The following is a 21,782-nucleotide window of genomic DNA, read 5'->3' as shown; positions in this document are numbered from 1 at the left end:
TCTATGCATAGAAAAATACACAGATTTACATGCACTGCCAAACGACCAACGCTCGTACGAGGCCTTCCTCCCTTATGAAAAATCTACTATTTCTTCTAGCTGCCATTTGTTACAGAATAGAAAAAAACTTTCACGAGGTGTTGCACATTTCTCTGCCAGCATCCAAACAATATCGTCATCATAGAGTAAAATACATATCTTCTGTTAGCTGTACGCTTGGTCTGTATTTAAAAGCAATGCAATCACCTGAATAATAACGAAAATAATAGTGGAGTCCGTATGCAATCCTAGCGCACACCTTTAGGAAAATTACAGTCAGACCTGACGTTCTGATCTTCCACAATCTTCGGCAGTGGTGCCCCTCATTGCCTGGTTGTAGTTTTAGGGGAAAACATTTTTATTATAGAAGTCATATGGTTTGTTTATTCCTGTGATCAGTCGAAAGACCGAATACGTACAGGACCAGCTAAGCATATATACAGGTACATTTGTATGTTATGGTAGAAATTACCAGACACAAACACGGACAGTGGAGATTCGAAGTGCACTATGTTGTATTGCATAATGAAATAAATGTAACTGAAATCGAAATATTGTCACTAATAAATAAAATTAATTAAGACAAAATATTACTGAGATTTGCTAAGGGTGGCCGAGGGCTTGAAGGGTTATTTAAAGCAGTCCGTTACACACAGTCCGCGTGGTATGATTTCACCGTAACAGACCAGTCTCCAGTGCGACGTGGCATGCGGCAACGGGAAGAACACCATTGTGCCGTTTCGACACACCTGTCACAGTTCGCAAACGCCGTGAGAAATGGCCGTTTCACGTTGGTAATACTGTTTCTTCTCTTACACCTTCATTTAATGTAGAAAATATAACATAGTCGCGCAACATATTCATTGGCTCAGTCAGTTTTGCAGTTTCGTCCGTGGTCGGATCATGTGAAGCAATCTACCTGGTCAGACAAGTGCCGTGCTCTTTTCATGTGTTATGCAGTCACCCTGGTGCAGTCTCATAACACGTCTATATATATACATTTTTATCGGCGAGCACCTGCTTGATATTAACATTATAATAACCACCACAATTTGCGTTAAACCTGAAAAAACGTGTCCGGTGACATGTCATACTAGTAATGGATCCGGAGCTTTCGAACCAAGCTATGTATATGTATGTATGTATGTATGTATGTATGTATGTATGTATGTATGTATGTACGTACGTACGTACGTACGTACGTACGTACGTATGTATGTATGTATGTATGTATGTATGTATGTATGTATGTATGTATGTATGTATGTATGTATGTATGTATGTATGTATGTATGTATGTATGTATGTATGTATGTATGTATGTATGTGTGTAGGTGTGTGTGTGTGTGTGTGTGTATGTATGTATGTATGTATGCATGCATGCATGCATGTATGTGTGTATGTGTGTGGGTGTGTATGTATGTATGTATGTATGTATGTATGTATGTATGTATGTATGTATGTATGTATGTATGTGCGTGCATGCGTTTGTGTGTTTGTGCGTGTGTGCGCGCGCGTAGGATACAATAGATCGCATAGTGAGACAGCCATTGGGTTTGATTCTTTTAATTATTGTTCTATACAAAGATGAGTTTAAACGAAAATGTATTTTCATATCAGGCTATAAATGTAACATATACACGATCAGATCAAGGATCTACTATCTAGTGTATTTTAAGTTATGGGCGAACAAACAATCGTTCGTTAAGATTATGCACTCAAGAGCTCGTAGTAATCTTTACTGTAAAATAAGTTTAAGTTTAAACAATCAATAAAACAAGAATTTGATATTATTTATAAATGCGGCAGTGGGATTTCTAGGAATGCTAAAAAACCAAGAAAATGAAACATACCGGAAAACGTTGATTTAATAATTGAATATGGTAAATATGCTACGATGATACTAATATATGTACCACAGAGATTCCAACGTGTGTTATCTCTCGTCAAACGAAGAGAAATCATAGTTGCTCGCTATTGTCCTCAATCGACTCATTCCTATAGCTACTCTGTTCAACGATTTTAAGAGGAGACGTCTGTGATATTGTGAAATGGGAGTCAGTGAAAAGATTCCAATGGTCTCCAGAGCATTGCCGAACAGCGTTCTTTCACTTTGACTTACACGGGCAGATGAGTTTCGGATTTACAATTAAACCAGTGTCTAAAATATTTTTGTCATATGGGAGTATTTTGAAATACAAATATTGTGTTATCGGCATATCATCGGACGTCGTTAAATGACAAAGGAAAGCCAACATGTAAACAAACAGCTGATTAATATCCTTCATGGCAACAGATTCATAAAGAAATCATCGGAAGTGCGCAATTGTTGAACATATTGGTATATTGTCGGTATGATCACAAGTAACTATTGTCGTACGGTCGACATATGCCAATATGGTTGTGACTCGATGTGTTTAATAGTGGGCAGGTGAAATTTATGGTTATAGCAGAGGAAACTCGCTTACAATTTCACATTACATCGGGATCTCCTGGACTTATTCATAGATAAAATGCTAAGAGCGATATAGCCCAGAAACGTGGTTGTAAAATGAAAGCTCCATTAGCAGCAACTTTTATGGATTTTCCATCATTCAAATTCTTTTGTAAAATACAATTTCTCATTCACAAAATTCTGCCGAAATGTTCAGTGGACGTCAAATTGTCAACATACCTGTACGTATGGTATTTCTAGTGTAAATGTTGACACCTGCATTTAGTCCGGACTGAAATTCATCCATCTCATCAATTACAAATTATCTGGTTCTAAGGCTAACACTGTATTCCATCGTGTTTCATGAGAAAACAAGAAATTTATATTTGTTTTACTGAACAAACTTTGAAAATGTTATCAAAATTACAGTTATTGCCCCTCAAAATTATTTGGCTGTCCTGAGACTACTTTCATAACTTTGTTCAAACAAAAATTATGGTTAGTTTTATTAATTGGTAACCGTACCGTGATACATCACATACGGTAATTTGTACCTGGCGCCTCCATGTCTGAAATGCCTTTTCAAGTAGCTAAACGAAGCATAGGGTGGCTTGTATACATGCGGTAATCCCCCTATTAATGCTGAGTATTTCAATGAAATAATCCTGAAACTAGCGATGGTAACGTATTGTACAGCGACTTCAGGGAGACAAGATGGTGATCGAGGAAGCATCGTTTCCTGTAGAATAGATGTTGGGTGTATTCCTAGGGGCTTTTCTTAGATCAGTAATTACACGTTAGACTTACGTATTTGAGGAGAATGTTCTCAACGGCTCAGAGAGATACAAAAAACACAGAGGCTACGGGCCTGGCATTCTATCGCCACTTTGATTAAATTAAATCCTAAATTAAATTCCATTCTGATATTGTGACATTGATTTGTTAGCTCCTTACACGTTGGCTGATCTTGTACTACTGTAATTTTATCCGCTCATATGTATGTACATGTTAGTCTGTCTATCTGTGATTTCCTAAAAAGCAAGATTCGACTGAAACTTCCTATGCCAGTGTACATGCTAAAGCAAGGCTCGATTACAAAACTTTAAAGCCCCATTAGCTGTAACTCTTGAAATTTGTTGACCTCAAAATATCTTCCTATTCCCTCCTGGTTTCTCTGAATTCCACCCTCTGAAGGGATATGGGCTTTTACTGCATTAGGAAACCATTCCTTTCAGAAACATTTGACAAGTAAGTTCAAATTTTAACAGTCATTTTGATTTCCCGCCATTTTCAAAAATTGGTAATATTACAAAGGAAACAGAACATACAATGTCACAGTTGAAAACATTCACCCCTTTGCATTACATTGGACTACTCTGTGCAGTTTATGTGAAGATTTCAGTGCAGATATGCACAGTATCCACGGTTTTTGTTTTTTCCGCATATTGCTCACGATTTAATGTTTGGGTAAACATCTAATCGCAGTTCAAAATTGCACATACAGTCCCAGCTGGTAGTTAATAATAAGTGTATACACAAACCAATATTGATACATTCTCAAAAGCTGCTTTAGCTTGAAAGTAAAATCATAAAAATAATGCTAAAAGATACAGCTAGTGGGGCTTTAAATGAAATAATTATCTTCAAGTTGAATAATTGTTATTTGACATAGTAATTTTCATAAGACATTGGTGGATATCTCAAATTTGATTCAATTTAGTGAAAATATTCACCACATCACAACTCACATATATGTAGCAGTTTAAGTGATTAAGGTATATTTTTACCAAATAGCATGAAATATGCGTTTGTAAAATTGTTACGGTTTTTCACATTTTCCTTCTTCATTTTTTTCACATTTCTTTCTCCGCTCTGGAATTTTGCTCAGTAGGATTTCAGCAATGAATTCATTTACAACACGATTGGAACTAATTTGCGATAATTAGATGGTGAAGTGATGCCGATTTAATCTAGAAATGTAATCTCATCTGCTTTTCTTTTTACATTACACACTTGTTTTTATGAGTAATTTGTAATATTGCAACATTCAGCTATACGGCACCTAACACTTTTGAGACATTTGAAAAATATGAAAATCCAATTATCCCCAATTAGTTCCAATCGTGTTTTACATACATATAAATGACTGTCAAATTGCATATTCAAATATCGTGGATTTTTCCCCAACGTTATGGTCCAAATATCTTGTCTAGAACGTCTTTTTTGATCTTCTGCAATTCAGTTAATAGATACTTAAAGAGTAACCTTATTGAGGTTTGTTCAAGCGAGGGGGTTTGAATTGTATGTCATTGTAATATTTGATTATTCTGTTACATTTATGTCTTTTGGTCATAGTACCTGGTTTTCTACTGTTAAGAACTTGTAAGACTGCTTTCTAATTTTGTTGAAGGTTCCCAGGTTGACTTAATCAATCAAATTTCTTCTAAAACTTAAAATGTCTTGATATGCAATTGTAGGAAATAACAAAAGCTGGTAACAGGAACATAGAAGAACTTAACATTTCCATCAATCTCCGTTAGCAGCACAAATAGATAATGAGTTTTTTTGCACATTGCAGATATCTGTTGTATTGCCTTTGGTCTTTAGAACTGTGTCTGTCGTACTCTTCTGCTTGCGTTATACAGTTTCCTTAACTACTTTCGATCCGCAAAACTTCCATTGTAAGCTGTTATTGCATTTACTTTATTCCACCTCATCATCTGATTATAAGCAGAGGACGATTCAAAATAAAACGACGTATCGTCATTTTATTTGCAACTTAATATTTCGAAGGTAGAAGAGAACACAAGAAGTTATGAGAAGAAATTGCTTTATACGTTTCCTTTTTGAAACTCACGGTATGGAAAGACGTCTTACCATTTATTAAACCACCATCCAACTGGTGGAACACCCATGAAGCAGGATTTGAAAGTACAACCCTTTTCAGAATTAGAGCGCGAAGCCACTGCAGTGAACTGCAATAAAACTGCTTACACTAATTAGTTTCAGCTGTAGCCGTGGCCACTTTGGTGTTGAACAAGGCTACTTGATAAAGACCAAAAAGTCTGCTTGTACAAAGGCAAAACTAGCTCTGTCTGAGGCTCGAGCTGTAAATGAGAGTTTACGATTGGCACCCTGTGTTCAAGATTAAGATACAATGTAACATTACCATGCACTGGTCCATGTACAAATCTTTTTTATTTCAACTTCCCCAGACAAACTGTCTGCATGGGACATACAATGTTGTCGACTTTGCCAGCTTGCTACAGCTGAAACTAATTAGTGTGAGCAGTTTTATTGCAGTTCACTGCAGTGGCTTCGCGCTCTAATTCTGAAAAGGGTTGTAAGTATCACCGAATGAAGCAATATACATCAAGTGCCATTCTTAGGGCGCGTAACGAGCTTGTGTCTCGAATCCTCCATCACATTGTACTATGAGGGAGTCATAAACCCACGTCATGCATGCCACCTAGTGTACCATTATGCATTTGATTTGATGCAATGCTTATCGCTTTATGACAAGTTATAGTTTTCGAAGAAGCAGGAACTGTCTAATGTTGTCATTTGTTGTCGATATAGAGTCAGAAAACTATCCTCTACACACATACAAATTGTTAATATATATGAAGTTGTAAGCGGATTACTGACCAAGTAATGCAGGTTCGGAATGATATCATTATTGAAGAACTCCGGAGTTTGTTTGTTTGGGGTTTTTTTTATTTTCTAGGGTTTTTGGATAGGATTTTTTCTTGAGAAAGATAAACTATAGCTCTTTTATTATTAGCTCAAGCGTAAATATACTACATTGAAGACGTTTACACAATATGGCTTCGTTTATTGAGTCTGTTGTCAAAGTTTAAAGGAAACAAAAATAAAATATTGGCACTTTCTTGCGTTTGCAGGCGCGAACCGATTTGAAAAACTTAGACAATGTTACCCATGGGTAGTCATTCAGTCCAAACAAATCGGCAAACAACTGTCAAAATCACACACATGAAGAGGCGAGTAGTTGAGAGCAGTCTGGTGTGACATCGCATCGGAACGAAACCTCAATACCACAGCCGCACGGCGTACACTGAAGGCATCCAGGCTAGTTGGTCTCCATGAATTCAGTATTATGCATCGTAATAGTAATTTAGTCTCCTATATAATTCATCGCCCATTGCCATCGGCTTAGCCTCTCCGGTTTACCGTATGGATTTATCAATATTTGTATAGCGCCATTGTTTGGTTCAAGCGAGCTGTAAAATCCACATACCCGTAACCAATTGTCATCTGTTTCCATGCGCACGGTGCCGTTTATTTTTCCATTAACGGTCATGACAAGCATATCATCTTGAGAGTTGTTGCTCTTTAACTGGAATCACAGGGCTATATACCGACGCTAGCTTGCCTCCGCAGTCATTTCTTCTTTGCTACGGGTCTGGAAGAGACCGACGGGACGGTGTTCTACCCAAGAGGATTAGCCGGGTAAGTGGTTAAACTGCTGTTAAAACGGTTGACAAAGCGAGTATTGATATCAGTTTGTGTTCTCTGAACAAACTTCGAGACTCGTCTTCAATACTAGTACTGAAATGAGTACTTCTGATATGACAATAATTTATGTTTTTGTTGTTTTTTGTTTCAATTCTATCGAGAAATAACTCATCACAACACAAAATAAGTATGGAATATCTGCGCAAACTTTCATTCGTAATGCTTTCGTAGTGCAAAGGCCGACTATTGGCAAGATTGTGTCAAGCTTGACTAGAGCAATCACTCTGTATGCTGTCGTTGCTATGCATTCATCAACGAGAACGCATTTTATTTTTATAGTTGATATATCACTATTTAGCGTGTCGGGAATTGCGTGTTTACCGTCCATTAATTTTCTGGGTTCGATTTTTGTGAGCGAAAAGTAAACGTGCTTTAGAATTTACCAGAGATCAATTCTCCTTTTCCTAGTTTTCTGTGTAGAAACGAACATTAAACTGGGTATTTTTTATTGATAGGTCTTCTACATTGAGATTGAATTATTATGGACGTTGATTAATTTCGATGAATAAAACGCAACAATTGTAACCTCTTCACAGTTGGTAATCTATCTACCGATAGGTCAAAATCTCAAACAAACCTTGCTCCTTGAAAATCAATTCAAAACTTGGTAATGCTAACAAAACAATCAAAATGACCAACGATATATCCTGTTAGATTTATCGGATAATTGTTTTGTGCCAGTGTTATCTGAAACCATACCATACGGGCTTTACATCGAGCTTTGTCTCATTAATTGACAACAATAATTCTTGTAAGTTTCTATTCTCTTCATGCAATGTTTACTTTTATCTGCTTGCTCACGTCAATAAATATTCGTTGAAACTTCAAATTTATATCTACAGAGTTGACTGTTCATCATATGTCATGATAGTTCAAATTTAAGGATGCATTATGTTGTCGAAAATCATCTAGAAATCAGAGATAAAGTAAAAAATAGTGCCTTAAAGTTGGAAGAGATAATACTGGATCTATTTAACATTAAATTACATCATCGTTATTATTATTTTTCAACTTACGTTAAAATTATACCAATGAACAACTGTAAGTATGAGTAGATTTCGTTCCGTTTGAACACATTACACACAGAATACCATACTTTCAGTTATTAGCTGCTGTAATAGGAATTACACTTTCTTTGGATCAGTACTTGTTGAGTGAAGGGGTATTCTAGTATTAACAGTTGTGTAAGTAAATGTTATCAGGAAATAATTACGTTTTTCTCTGCTTTCTGTATTTCTCGGTATAAAGCACTGCATTTCAATTTGACGATAAAATGTTTTACGTAAAATTCTGCCCTTTGATAATGGTAATTTGATGACGTATTGGTGACGTATGTTACTATTCTCAATTGAAATGTTGCTACAACAACACACAGGGCGGTATCGAGAGGAACTGTAGTGTCTGTAATGTTGCCTTGAGGCTTAGTTTGATGACAAATGCCGGAATTAATAACAGTCAGATTATGTTCAGTTTATTTAGAGGCCACTAGTCTGTTGAAAATAATCAATCGAAGATTGAGAAATGCGTCGGAGAGTGTGAGTGGGAAATAAGAGACACACAAACACACAGAGGTAGGCAGACAATCACAATTGACCTGATCATCTAAGTGCAAGCAACGATAGCTCGACAGACAACAAAGCGGATTGGGTAGCATACGTGTACGTTGAAGAAACTTAAACATAAAGCGGAACTAAATACTATAGGAGGTAGGCAAATTTCGCGATTGGCGTGATTCGTTTGCCCGAGGATAATCAAACATAGCACCATATTTATTTTGATGATTAGACTCACTTAACTTCATTGGCTGTTAAGGAACATTAATTTTCATAGAGACCGCGTTTTATGGACCAGATAGCACATCGGTTTGTTGCTACGCGACAGACTGTTAATAGCACCTCAGGGTCCATCAGGCATAATTTTAAATCACTGAACATAAGGCAAACAGCCGTTAGAAACTTATCCCGGGTTTACTTTGACAGCCTAGTTCCGCTCTATCTGCCGTATTTGCTACGTAAAATATCAAATGTATTTCTTCACTCAGTATGTTTGTCACGCCGAATAGACGATATATCGTCCGCTGAAAAATTATTTTGCGCTTTTGATTAAGGAAAAATTTGTCTGAATATTTGTATAAGACGGTTTCTGTGATCGTACAGTTTAAGTGGACAAAACCTAGATATTTTCCTCGTCAAATTTCAAAAAACAGTATAATGTGTTATCGGCCACGGTTCATTACTCTCCATGTGTCAACTAGGATGGCAATGATATCAAACATAAAAATAAATTTCTCATAGTTTGAGATGACAGATGAATGAAATTTGGGGATTAATTTTAGGTAAATAAATCTGAACCATTTTATCAGTATTAGAGTGACACCAGTTTGTGTCATAATTCACTCTGATCCTAGGTACAACCTTGCTTGTAACAGTGAAAATATGGAACGTGGCTTGTTCTTCTGTATAGTGTATCTGGTATTAGTGGTTGCTAGTAGTGCATGTCTCTCACGGAAAACGTGGCTCAACAGGTAAGCTCTGGATTATCAAATTCGAAAGGTGTGTTGCTGACGTTATGACTAGCACCCTGCCTTCAAAAACTGGAAGGAGAAAATGCCATGATTCTATTGTCAATAGCTTTCAACGCGTGACTCTTTGGTGAACATGTACTTGTCAATTGTTCCTTAAAATACTCGAGTGGTAAACATTGCGATTCGCATAGTGGCAACAGATGTATTATAAAGATAATCTTTCAGTCGACCAGAAAAACTGAACGTCGGCCTTCTTTCAGGCTTTGTCATTGGTGCTCTCTCTCTCTCTCTCTCTCTCTCTCTCTCTCTCTCTCTCTCTCTCTCTCTCTCTCTCTCTCTCTCTCTCTCTCTCTCACAGCAAGACTTCCTGGAAAACATGCGTTTAAAAAGGGAAACGGGAGCAAAAGCAACTCGTAAGTACTTACAATGTACAAAGACATGTTTTGATATTCAATTTAGAGAATCGGCTTCAGCGTAATTGTCCACAGTTTATTTGCGTCATGCTACTCAGCTCACCACAACATATCGTACACATCTAACTAGTCTTATGAAGTGTTGTCAAATGTCTTTTTGCCTCGGGCATGATATTATTAGCCGGCAATATCAAGTGAACAAAAAGTTTACGTCATTTATTTTGAATTATTTCTTGGTATTTATTAGGATGACGTCACATGTTCGCTGGTGGACGTTGTTGGTAATTCCAAATTAGCATCATGAGTTTTCATAATAAATTAGTTTAATTTTCTATTTGTTATGAGTTATGAGAACTAGATCTGTGAATCGGAAGTTAGGGGCGGTGTAACGGTGATTAAATCATATCAGTATATTGATGACCCAAGAACAGCGATCTGATTCGTCGAGACGTGAAAATAACCGTGCTATATGCGGAATATAGCACGGTTGAAACACTCGCCATCATTCAGCCAGAGCAAAAATTTCAGAATTTCAGAATTTCAATATATTGTTAGGATATACCCAACGAACGGATTTACCACTCAGTTTTGACCAGTTCACTCCATATAAGCACTTGCTGTCGCTCGTTTACGTATGTCGTGCACTTGTCAAAATATCGTGGTATACCCTCGCTGGGTATGTTTTTTGCTTAAATATATCACCTTACCACTACCTTTGAACAGTGTTCAAACGTAAATAGTTATTTCAGTCCATTGATAGTGACACTGAACGCAATTTGACCTCATGATACTCAACTCTACTTTTATACTTTCATTACACGCAGGTGAATTGTCTTCGCCAGTGGAGACGAGTTTGGCCAACAAACAACTCGTATTCGGCCCGGACGAGCCGAAAGAGGTTTTAGTCAACAACGTCATCACTGTTGACCTGGCAACGGTTTCTGCGTGTCACTGGTTAAAAGTAGAATCTACAGAAACCAGTGTAACAATACTATGGAAGTATAGCACAAGTGCCATCATATCACTGGGTGTCGTCTTCGTCCAAAGCATCATACCGCGGCCTATAGTCCACAACAACATGCCCAAGTACTCGCTTCCAGATCTGCTACTGGACGACAAGCGTTGGCATCATGTCTGCGTCACGTGGCAGCAGGAGGACGGTCTGTTGAAGTACTACGAAGACGGTGAACTGGTCGCAAGTGGCCCGATCACGGATTCATCCAGTCAACCATAGGCCCGATTCAGAAGGACGGGGTCCTGTCGTTCGGCTCTAATGGAAATGAGCTGTCATTCCATATCACGGGATTCAATCTATGGCAGAATATCCTCAATGACAATGCTATCCTTACCCTGTCTCAATGTGAGCAGAATGGACTTGGGGATTTATTTTCGTGGCTGAATGCTAATCTTACCTTGGCACCGACTTTGGTAGAAAAATCGGATGTATTTTACGGTAAGTCATCAATTGCCAGCATCATCATTGGGACCCAGACTAAGTCTTCTCTAAAGATAGAAGCAAACAAAATGCTGAGTCAGACTAAATCAGCAAGCATGACACGTGAGAGCATTAGAAAGAAAAAAGTAAGCTTACCAAACAGATAGTAAATAAAACTCCACTGATACGCTACTTTGAGGGACTTGAAGTCACCGATGTCAACTTGAACCATCCCCTAGATCATGTAGATGATCAACGTCCCTCTCTGTGTCCTCCGTAGAGCATGAAAAGAAGTGAAATTGCAGTGCCTTCTGAGGATGGTCAAATTCTGGCAATTTTACACGCCAAGAACTGACTTACCAAATAGAGTAAACACTGATTGCTCCTAGGCTTGTCCAAAAACTACGCCGTGAGCCTAGAAGACAGACACAAGTTAACAAGTTAACACAAGTTAAAAAGCAACATTCGTGTGGGAGAGTTTGGCTCAATTTAATAAAAAAAACAACATTTACTTACTGCAATATTTTAAACGAACAAAATTATAAACTACTTTGTACTAGAGTGTATTATTCATAAACATGTCAGAATTAGCGTAATTTAATACGATTCCGAACGTCTACTCGCTTTCAACCGTCGTCATGTCATGTCAGTCACACTGGCTTAATTTCGCTCGTCTGAGAACCACGCAGACTGCCGGACTCTACATGGCCCAATGGTATACCATCAAGATAGCATGGCAGCGTCAGAAAAGACAGAGACAAGCAAAAGAACCCGGTAGTATCACTTACATGAAGGATGTGGCTGAGAATCTATGCTTGTTCAGCAAAATTTCAAAATACCCCGGCCTTATTTGGAAGTTTTAAACATCAAAGACAAGTCTTATTTTGAGAATTATTGAAAAAAATTAGACCATAAAGCGTCCCCTAATTTTCAACTAAAATCTAAGAGAGGGAGAGATGACATCGAAATTCAGTTACAATCATGTCAATTCTGTATAGAGCAATAAGACTCGAGACGGTTTCAACACATCAATGAAGTCTATTGTTATTGTCTAAGCCAGTTAACCTTGAACTGCATTATAATCAGAAGCAACATGACTTTTGGGGGGAAAAAGTGTACATCTCTCATTTTCAATCCAGCGCTGGTAATGCTCAATCTTGGGAAATTATTTAGCAGGTTTCTGATTGTATTCTTATCATTTTACTTATCAGCTTTTGAGAAAAGATACCTCTATTAACTGTTTTCATGGACAGTGACAATGAATAAAAAACGCTCCTTTTGAGTGCGGTGATATTAGAAATACGCATATGCAACGAGAATGCTATCACCCGATAGAAAATGCAATCAGAAATGCCAAGTAAATACTCCTACGCTGAAACTCGAAAGCGGCAAAACGTCTTTTCCCGCTTTTCAGCGATTGAAGTTAAAGTTGTGTATTCCCAAACATAAAAGAACGTCGCTATCAATGTAAACAGAAAACAACATTTTTGGGACTCTCCTGTACTAATCCTTTCAAACGACGTAAATGTTAAGGTAGTATGCGCCTCGAAAGTGAAAGACTTAAACTTTTGCTCAAACTTCCCTCAATGAAACTTTCAAGTGGTCTCTTTCAAAATCAAGAATATAAATCAGGGGTCATTGTGCAAATTTTGGTACTAGAGAAAGAAATTACGCAAGATTTATCGATATTTGAAATTCAAAATGGCCGTCATCCCTGTGTTAACTCTATGAAGAAAAAATCAATTTTTTGATTTTCGAAAAACTAAGCCGATGAAAAGTTTTCTTACACCAAGAGCTAGTCCCACAAGTGGTAGATCAGAAAAGAATTGTAAAAGTTTGAGAGTCCGAATATCTGTCCCCGATGCACATTCTACCTTTACTTGACGAGGTTGTGCTGTTACGTGCGGGTTATCAGACACTATAAACATTCAGACTGACATCAACATCTTGCACTTTTGAATTTTTGTTCAGGAAGGCTTTTCACCGAAAGAAAGGAATTTCGTTTTCCCTGAAATACGCAACAATCCGAGAAGTCCCTTAATTTTTCCGATGAAAATCCAGTCATACTGAGGACATCCTCTCTGCTTCCACGTCCTCGTTCGTTCTCTTTTCTCTCTCTAGCTACAGTCCTCCTTCATCTGAAAAGTCATCATGCATGACGTTGATCTACTTAAGCTTACGTTTAAAATGTACTTCGTATATTTGAAACTTATATCTTTCCGTTTGCCAAAGTAAAGACTTGGATGCATGACGTATTATAATTTTTCATCTTTATATTTCAAAAATCCCTTTATTATATTGCCACAAACTTAAATAACTTTAAAAGAATATTCACAAAGTAGAGCAAAGGAACTGCTTACAAAGTACAGCTCAACGTGTTGTATAAAATTTCCCATTTTAGAACAAGGATTGTTCCCATTATGCATCGGATGTACTCGATACGAAATACGCTTTCAACGCGCAACTTATGAAGAGGCGCAATCCACGTGCCACAGCATCGGTGAAGACTCAAAGTTAGCAACTATAGCTGATGTCCAGACACAAGAAGCGATATCCTCAACGATCTATACCTACTGTGTTGACGCTCTAGTGGTAAGGGGATTTTGGATAGGACTAAGTGACAGCCAAGTTCAAGGTACATATTTGTGGGACGATGGCACGCCTCTCTCGGAAACTGGTTACGAGGACTGGGCACCATTTGAACCGAATAACAAATACAAGAGTAGTAGGGGTCACCAGGACTGTGTACAGATGTGGTGAGTAGTTTTCTCTTCAAGGTGACGGCTTTTGAATCACAGTCTTGGCCATGTTGGTAGTAACGAGACTCTACCTGTAACTAAGGGAGCGTTCAGTTATTACGGCCAGGGAAGGGCCGGCAAACTCCAGGGGATCACCTTAAATTTTAAAACTGAGAAGGAGAGGGGTCATGTATTTTTCAAACAGCACAGAGGTGGGTCACTTGATTTTCATAAGTATCCATCCCTTCAAAAGCAGTTTCAGTGTTCAAACATATCTTGGGAAATAAAAAACAATTCTCTGTATGATTTCATTCTCTGAAGTCATTTCACTGTAATCTGAATAAAAGTATATGTATTATCTGTCACATGAACATCTTGCCTTGGCAACTCTATACAGACTTGTGTTCTTGATCTCGCTGAGGGCAGTGAACAATTCCTCTCAGCCTTTGACTGAGGTAAGGCAGTGATTAGGGAGCGTTCAGTTATTATGGCCGGGGTTGGGCCGGCAAATTCTTCCTGCGTATCAGTCAAAATAAGTGAACCCCCCTACCCATTGTACCAAAAAATTGATGACCCCCCCTTTCAAGATGACAAAAATTTCATGACACCCCCCCCCCCGCACCCCACACTGCTTGAGTAAAGCTGCACACACAAACACCTCGGGGGTATGGAGCGATAGAATCCCCCAAAAAAGAGCTTAGATTTTTTCAAATGACCTTCCTTACAAACTCAAAAGGTGTTGATGCTCAGATTTCCCCTTCTGACTTGCTTATAATTTTGAAATTACCCCTCAAAGGGGTTGGACAGAAATTACTGGTGGAACGCAATATTTTTGCGCAAGCGTGTGTACAAAATTTTGATATTTGGATTTAATTAAAAATCAGCTGTTGATAATGTTGATTCACTATACATGGTATACATATATTTTCTCATACATGTATGAGAAATCTATGTGATACGTTTTCGATGCAAAGCTATATCTATGCATTTATAGATATTTGATAATTTACATAAATGTACTTAAATGAAATAGGGTTGTTACAACTGGCATGTGGACAAAAAGTTTGACCTTAGAATTTCACCAAAAATGTTCATCCACTATACATGGGAGTCAATGATAAAATTGTGAATATTTTTTTTCCAATGAAAAACTTGGTATACTTGTGCATATACAGACGTCCAATAATTAACATAATTGTACTTGATTAGAATATGATGGTTAAACGTGCATATTATGTGTACAAGAAATCTGATTATGGAATTTCACTGAAAATGTTCATCCACTATACATGGGAGTCTATGAGGAAGTATGAATATTTTTTTTCCAATACAAAAATAGGTAACCCATGTATTTATGCACTCCCGATTATTGATATCAATGTACTAGATTAGATTAGGGTGGTAACAAATGGATGTGTTTGCCAGAAATTGGATTTTGGAATTATACCAAAATGTAGATTCACTGTACATGGGAGTCTATGAGGAAAATATGAATAATTTTTTTCCAATACAAAACTATCAAAATCTGTGTACTTAGAGACATTTGATGATTCATTTTAAATTACGTAGTTAGCCTAGGATGGTTAAAGGTTGATATGGATTTTGTAATTTCACCGAAATGTTGATTCACTATACATTGGAGTCTATGAAAAAACTAGAATAATTTTTTTACAATGCTAAACTAAATTAATTTGTGCTTTTATAGGTGTTTGATAATTGATACAAATGTACTTGATTCAAATAGGGTATTTAAAAGTTTAGATGTGGACAACAATTATGATATTGGAATTTCACCTAAAAGTATTATTTAACTTTTCATGGTACTAGTAGTCTCAGTACAGGTAACTGTTAAATAATTTCCCTGACAAAACTTCCTATATCTCTAATATGTATGTAATAGGAATTGTTCATGCCCTCAGTGCAGTGAGCTTGATTTCCAATAAGGCAAGCCTCAGAGTTGTCAAGTCAAGATGTTCATGTGACAGATAATTATACTTTTGTTCAGATTTACAGGTGAATAACTTCAGAGAATGAAATCATTCAACGACTCATTTTTATCTCCCAGAATATTTATGAACACTGAAATTGCTTTTTGACGGGACGGATACTTATGAAAATTAAGTAACCCCCCTCTGAGCTGTTTGAAAAATACATGACCCCCCCCCCCCCCCTTTGCAGTTTTCAAATTTGAGGTGACCGCCTCCCCTGGATTTTGCCGGCCCACCCCCGGCCATAATAACTGAACGCTCCCTTAAGTGCAAGCTATATGTTAAACTGAAACCTGGCATACAATGAAGGTTCCCTTTTGTTGTTGCACAGCACTACTGTTGATATCTGACCAGTTTTCAGGAAAGAGATGTACAAAACTTGTCTGGATAAATAAACACAAAGGCTGGAATATAAATGATTTTTATGTCAAATAGTAATAAGGAAGAAATAGATATACCTTTTTGTATTATAACTCTTAAAATAAATATCAAATATGTTAATATACTATTTAGTAAAGTATCCCCAGCCTTCCAGAGTATTCCACTAGGAAGTATGTCCTTGATCAATCACTTTTACCATAGCTCTCTTTGCTTCCCCTTTTCGAAGGAGCAGTAGGTACCTAGGCCTGTAAATTGGCTATTTGACCCCTTCATGACCTTATATCCTGGCATTTTGGTGATATGAGGGAATTCCAAATGCAACATTTTCCTCTGAAAAATGCATCTGTGTGAAATGCACAATTTCTCTTGGAAATCCGGTGGAAATGTGGTTGAATGTTATATACTTTTCAATCTATCTGGTAGACGTATATCAACAGAAATACCAGGATGTGGTCCCAAAGAATGGATCACGGAAATGACCATTTAGGTTTTAGCTCAATGCACGTTGAGAAGTACATGATATGTACATTTTATGTACAAGATCTGAACAAATACTGGACTTGCTCCAAGTTTGTGGGCATATAAATACCAAAACAGAACAACAGATTGTTACCATGACGTTAGAAGTAGGATGTCGTGTTACCATGACGTTAGAAGTAGGATGTCGCATAGATCATGGGGTGAACGCGATGGCCCACAGCAGCCAGTAACTGGTGCCGAGAAAATCCAAGCGAATGGGGGCCAGTCTAACAAATATTTAATTCATCACAATCTGTAAACCAAAGGGAACAAAGGAGACAAAATCAAAGCAGTTACCTGTGATGTACTCAGGAGAGAACAGAAAAACATGGAAACTCAGAGAAAATCATAAATTATTGGAAACTGTTCAAAATACAGATAGTGACAGTGACATATCAGACTCAGAGCTTTTTGCCGAGGAAGAAGATGACGATGTTGTAATCAATGAAATCGACAGCAGCACAAGTGATGAAGAACTTTCTGAACCTTCCGAGACAAAGTATATAGTGTTTTGTCACTGATTTTATATTATCCATGCACCGGTAATGGCCAGTGTTATCATTCAAAATTGGATAGATACCTGTCAAGCTGCAAGCACAGTGGGGGCGCCATGAAATTTTTGTCATCTTAAAAGGGGGTCATCTATTTTGGGGGCAATGTGTTGGGGGGTCACTTGTTTTGACTGATGCACAGGAAGAATTTGCCGGCCTATCACCGGCCATAATAACTGCACGTTCCATAAGTTTGTCGAGTGGTAAAGTCGAAGGAATAAGCTCACGACTTGATTGGTGGCGATGTCTCTTCAAGTTGACACTTGCTTGAAACCATATTGAAACGCGATCGTGACTCAGCAGACCTCCGGTTTATTTGGCCCTTTCCAATATTTCATTCGAATAAAGAATATTATCAGTTGTTGATCCACTTTACAAAGGGTTGCAAAGGAAGCATGGGCTTGATTAATCTGTGGATATCAACAGCTGAGTAAGTTTATATAGTCAACACATGGCGTGCCAATGAGTTAAAATGGGGTTTCACTCTCTTTACTGGTCTGACTACATGTTCCTTGTTCTCGTTTCGATGCTTATTGATATTAACTCTTTATATCCTTTTAATCCTTTGCTCTCCTTTGAAAGTTTTGTTCAATTAATCAATTTGTTCAGCGATAAATTTGATATCGCTTCAGAAAGGCCAGGGACATAATTTACCAACTGTGATCATTTTGGTAGATTCTCATATTTCTGATAGTTTTTTCACGAAACCTTAACATCAGACTTCAATCGATGGCGGGAGAACCGTGAACTTGTTTGTTTACATTCAGTACGATTAGAAAAGAAGATTCCCGCCAAAATATTCCCAACACAACACAATTATGGCGCAGACGCAGCAGCTTTTCTTGACGTAGAATGACCAGAGTATAAATCTTGAATTCATTTTTGTCGGGAGAGAACAAATGTTGCTTGGGCACCTGATGAGAAACATTGTAGTTGCAGTCTTCTAAATTTAAAGACAAGGAGAAGCCCAGGAGTAGGAAGATATCACGTGATATTAATCACATTACACTATGTTCATTTTTTTCAGGAAAAGGACAGGCTTCCAATGGGACGATGACTGGTGTTTCAAAAGTAAAGGTTTCATCTGTCAAAATCAATGTGAGTTTAAGTATGCTTCACGTATAATCACAAATATCTTTTCTCGATTTATTTGAAAAAAGTTCGTTTATTTTTGCTGCGGAGGATTTTATAAACTGGTTCATTTGATTTCTAATTTACGATTGTCACTTGCTATCAATATCTAAAATTATCCGTAAGAGATCAACATATTTTACCAATTGAATAAGTACACGTTACATTGACTATACGTACAACCGTCGCGTAATGCATCGCGTCGATGTCACAGTGGCGAAAATCTGTCTTCTTGCTTGGCTAAATATTTACTTTATATGTAAGCACAATGCATAATGACCTTTGCTGGTTGCATGACTGCGCACATTCACATATATCTGGTTACTGTGGCCAACATATTCCTCTTGACTTGATTCTCCATCTTATATATAGACACATACATGTAGTTCGTATGTTTTGAGACATCAGGGCACGTTTACTGATATTGGGTTATTTTAGATGCGACAAAAATGCCATTTTACGCTGCTAAAGACGTATTTTGCTGAGTTTTTGTCAATATGTCAGTCTTGTATTTGATCGTTGGATGTTACCAATAAATTTCACTAGCGACTAAGTTTTTTGGTGTTTTTTTTTACTTTTTGTTTTTGTTTTGTTTTGTTTTGTTTTTTTGCTGTTTGTTTGTTTGTTTTGAGGGATTGGAATAAGGTCTTGTATATTTGTAAATACTTTGATCAGTGACGATGCGATCGACAATACGGTGCTCCGTAACTAGCAATAGTCACTACACTTCACATGCTCAGAGTCTTCGTGTTATTCGCTGTATGATGACACCAACCTGTTTGACGTATTGCACCGATCTAATGCGGATATTGCGCCAGTTCAGGGTAATATATAGATATTGCCCTGCCATGTAGGGCAATATCTAAAACAAGTGTGTGTAATCATACAGAGAATAGCACAGTAGAACACAGTATGAGCACGTCAATGTTGTTTAAGATAAAGCCAGACAAAAACTACGAAAGGCAAAACTTTAATGATATTCAAAGTACCAGAGTACATAATGACTTAAGTTTACTATAGGTAATATTTTTAAATGAATTGTGAGCATATTTTACATTGTGTGATTAGCTTTAAATTCCTGTGCTCGTGTCCCTTTTATAAAGCAAAATGAACGCCAAATTAGACGATTGGGCGTCCCAGCAGAGTTTGCAGTATATACTCACAAATGCTCATCATAAATTTTGATAAGGTTTAACCTGCTGAATATTTCCCAGCTTACTTTTAAATTATGTAAAAATAAGGTGTGCACGTGTTCAACTCCAGCCAATAAGATAGCGTTAATTGCAGGTGTGCATATTTTTAAAATGTGATCAGTTGGCACTGGTGAACCGTATACAATCAAATTTGTCAATTCCAACAAACCGGGGTTGTAAGCCGGATAATGTGTTCGTGTTATGCAATCATCAGATATTGGTCGAACTTCACTCTGACCTTCGACCCTCGTGTCGTTCAATATCTGAACGGTCACACTCCACACGTACATCATTCTGTCACATAGTTGATGGGATGTGGACACGGATTCTTGAAATGTGATTCAGTGCGGATGCGAAGTGAAGCGAGTTAGGCCAAAGTTGCTACGCACGGTATTTTCGGTAGTTTTGTTCTATCTGTACTGAGAACAAGTTCTCGTCTTACTCCCAAACCACGTCTACATAGCAAATATCAATCTTGATGTCGCAATGAATTAAGTGTAGTATGCAGTGTTATGTTAAAAACAGAATCTTAGTGAGCGGACTAAGATTTATTGGCCAATAATAACATTGTTGCTAGATTATAGTTAGGAATTTCAACATAATTTGGAGAGAAGGACAAGAAAATGATTTGTCTTATTGAAAGAATAATTTAATATCAAAAGTAACATCATTTCAGAAAAAAACACCTAACATTGGACTTAACATTTGCCGTGCTCCAAATACTAATTATTCTACTTTCTCTTTCATTGCAGTTTGCTGAAAAAGACATCATCGCTAAGGACCAGGACATCGTCCAATATTTTATCATACACGTCATTTTGTTATTTTACAATCTTTGACCGCCGAGCCGTTATTTCTTAACGTTTCTATATACAGATACCTTCATTTTATCGATAGCAGAGAAGAGATAAGATACCCATACATTTGAACTTATATTCTGTCTCAACTTCAAGTGCCTTTGTCTACTTTCACCCAATAGCTCGGTTCGACTGTGTACTTCATAATATATACCTCATATCTTAATTATCATCATCACCTTTCTCCTCTGGCCTTTGAAAAGACAGTTTTTTACGGTGAAAAATATTACCATCATGTAATCGTTTTGACCGACTCTTAATGCTTAGATATGATAACGAACATGCGGGTTTGAGAAACATACTATGTTACAAGGAGATATTCAGTGCATTTCTTGATAGTATAGTATTTTCAGTGTAGAGTAAAATTTGGAGTTCAATCTCGTTTGTGTGCGCCCTCTTTTGTCAAAACTTTATATACAAGGACGAATATAAGCCTAGCTCTAATATAAACGCGCGTATACGGCGTCTCCGACCATCGGGGATCTTCTTCCAATATGTGTAGAGAATGTAGCCGGTGAGTGTTGAATGAAGCAAGGTACAGGGTGCATTAAAATCGACAACGTTTCTTCGAAGTAATATTTATTATGAATACAATTATCATGAAGTAGCAAATATCTCAAAGAAGTCGTGGACACAATAGATATTAATTTATTGGAAATTTTTCTTTCGACTTTCTCTACACAAAAAGGGATCACAATTATTGTATTAAACAAACGTAGGTATTGATTTGACTCTTGTATTCATTATACTACTTTTAACTTGTTTATATTGTTTGTATCAATCATCACTTGATTCCATCGGTCACATAGGTGAGTTCAACCTAAATACTCCATTGCTTGTAGTTCAAAGATGCCAGATACACACGATGAGTTTTCAATTCTCATATCTTGATGTGCCAACTTAGAAACGTTATAATCTTTGTTTGTGAAACATTAGTCAGTGAACTCCAACATCCCTTTGAAAAGGTAAATGCAACCATTGGTATTGAATATACATGCTGAGTTTGGTCTTCGGTAATAACCGATGTCGCTTGAAGTTACAAT

At 37.3% G+C, this 21,782-nt stretch overlaps 1 protein-coding gene across 1 annotated transcript; it reads left to right on the top strand.

Annotated features, from left to right (window-relative positions):
* Positions 1–6,466: 6,466 nt before the first annotated feature.
* Positions 6,467–20,764, top strand: LOC139144512 (uncharacterized). Its single transcript, XM_070715210.1, has 7 exons — positions 6,467–6,496; positions 6,843–6,943; positions 9,417–9,533; positions 11,134–11,399; positions 13,783–14,137; positions 18,586–18,656; positions 20,635–20,764. Exons 1-7 carry the CDS (start codon positions 6,467–6,469, stop codon positions 20,640–20,642), a joined length of 948 nt encoding a protein of 315 aa, XP_070571311.1. The 3' UTR covers positions 20,643–20,764.
* The last annotated feature ends 1,018 nt before the right edge of the window (positions 20,765–21,782 follow it).

This window comes from Ptychodera flava, chromosome 11, assembly GCF_041260155.1.
Source record: "Ptychodera flava strain L36383 chromosome 11, AS_Pfla_20210202, whole genome shotgun sequence".
Classification (NCBI taxonomy): Eukaryota; Metazoa; Hemichordata; class Enteropneusta; family Ptychoderidae; genus Ptychodera; species Ptychodera flava.
This window is presented reverse-complemented; position numbering and strand designations above follow the sequence as displayed.

What these genes read in the sequence shown, in the direction of transcription:
- LOC139144512 (XM_070715210.1), top strand. Translation starts at nt 6,467, where the DNA reads ATGAAGAGGCGAGTAGTTGAGAGCAGTCTG. An exon ending in TACCCAAGAGGATTAGCCGG is followed by an intron (nt 6,944 to 9,416) that starts GTAAGTGGTTAA and finishes CTCTGATCCTAG; the next exon opens with GTACAACCTTGCTTGTAACA. An exon ending in CAGGACTGTGTACAGATGTG is followed by an intron (nt 14,138 to 18,585) that starts GTGAGTAGTTTT and finishes CATTTTTTTCAG; the next exon opens with GAAAAGGACAGGCTTCCAAT.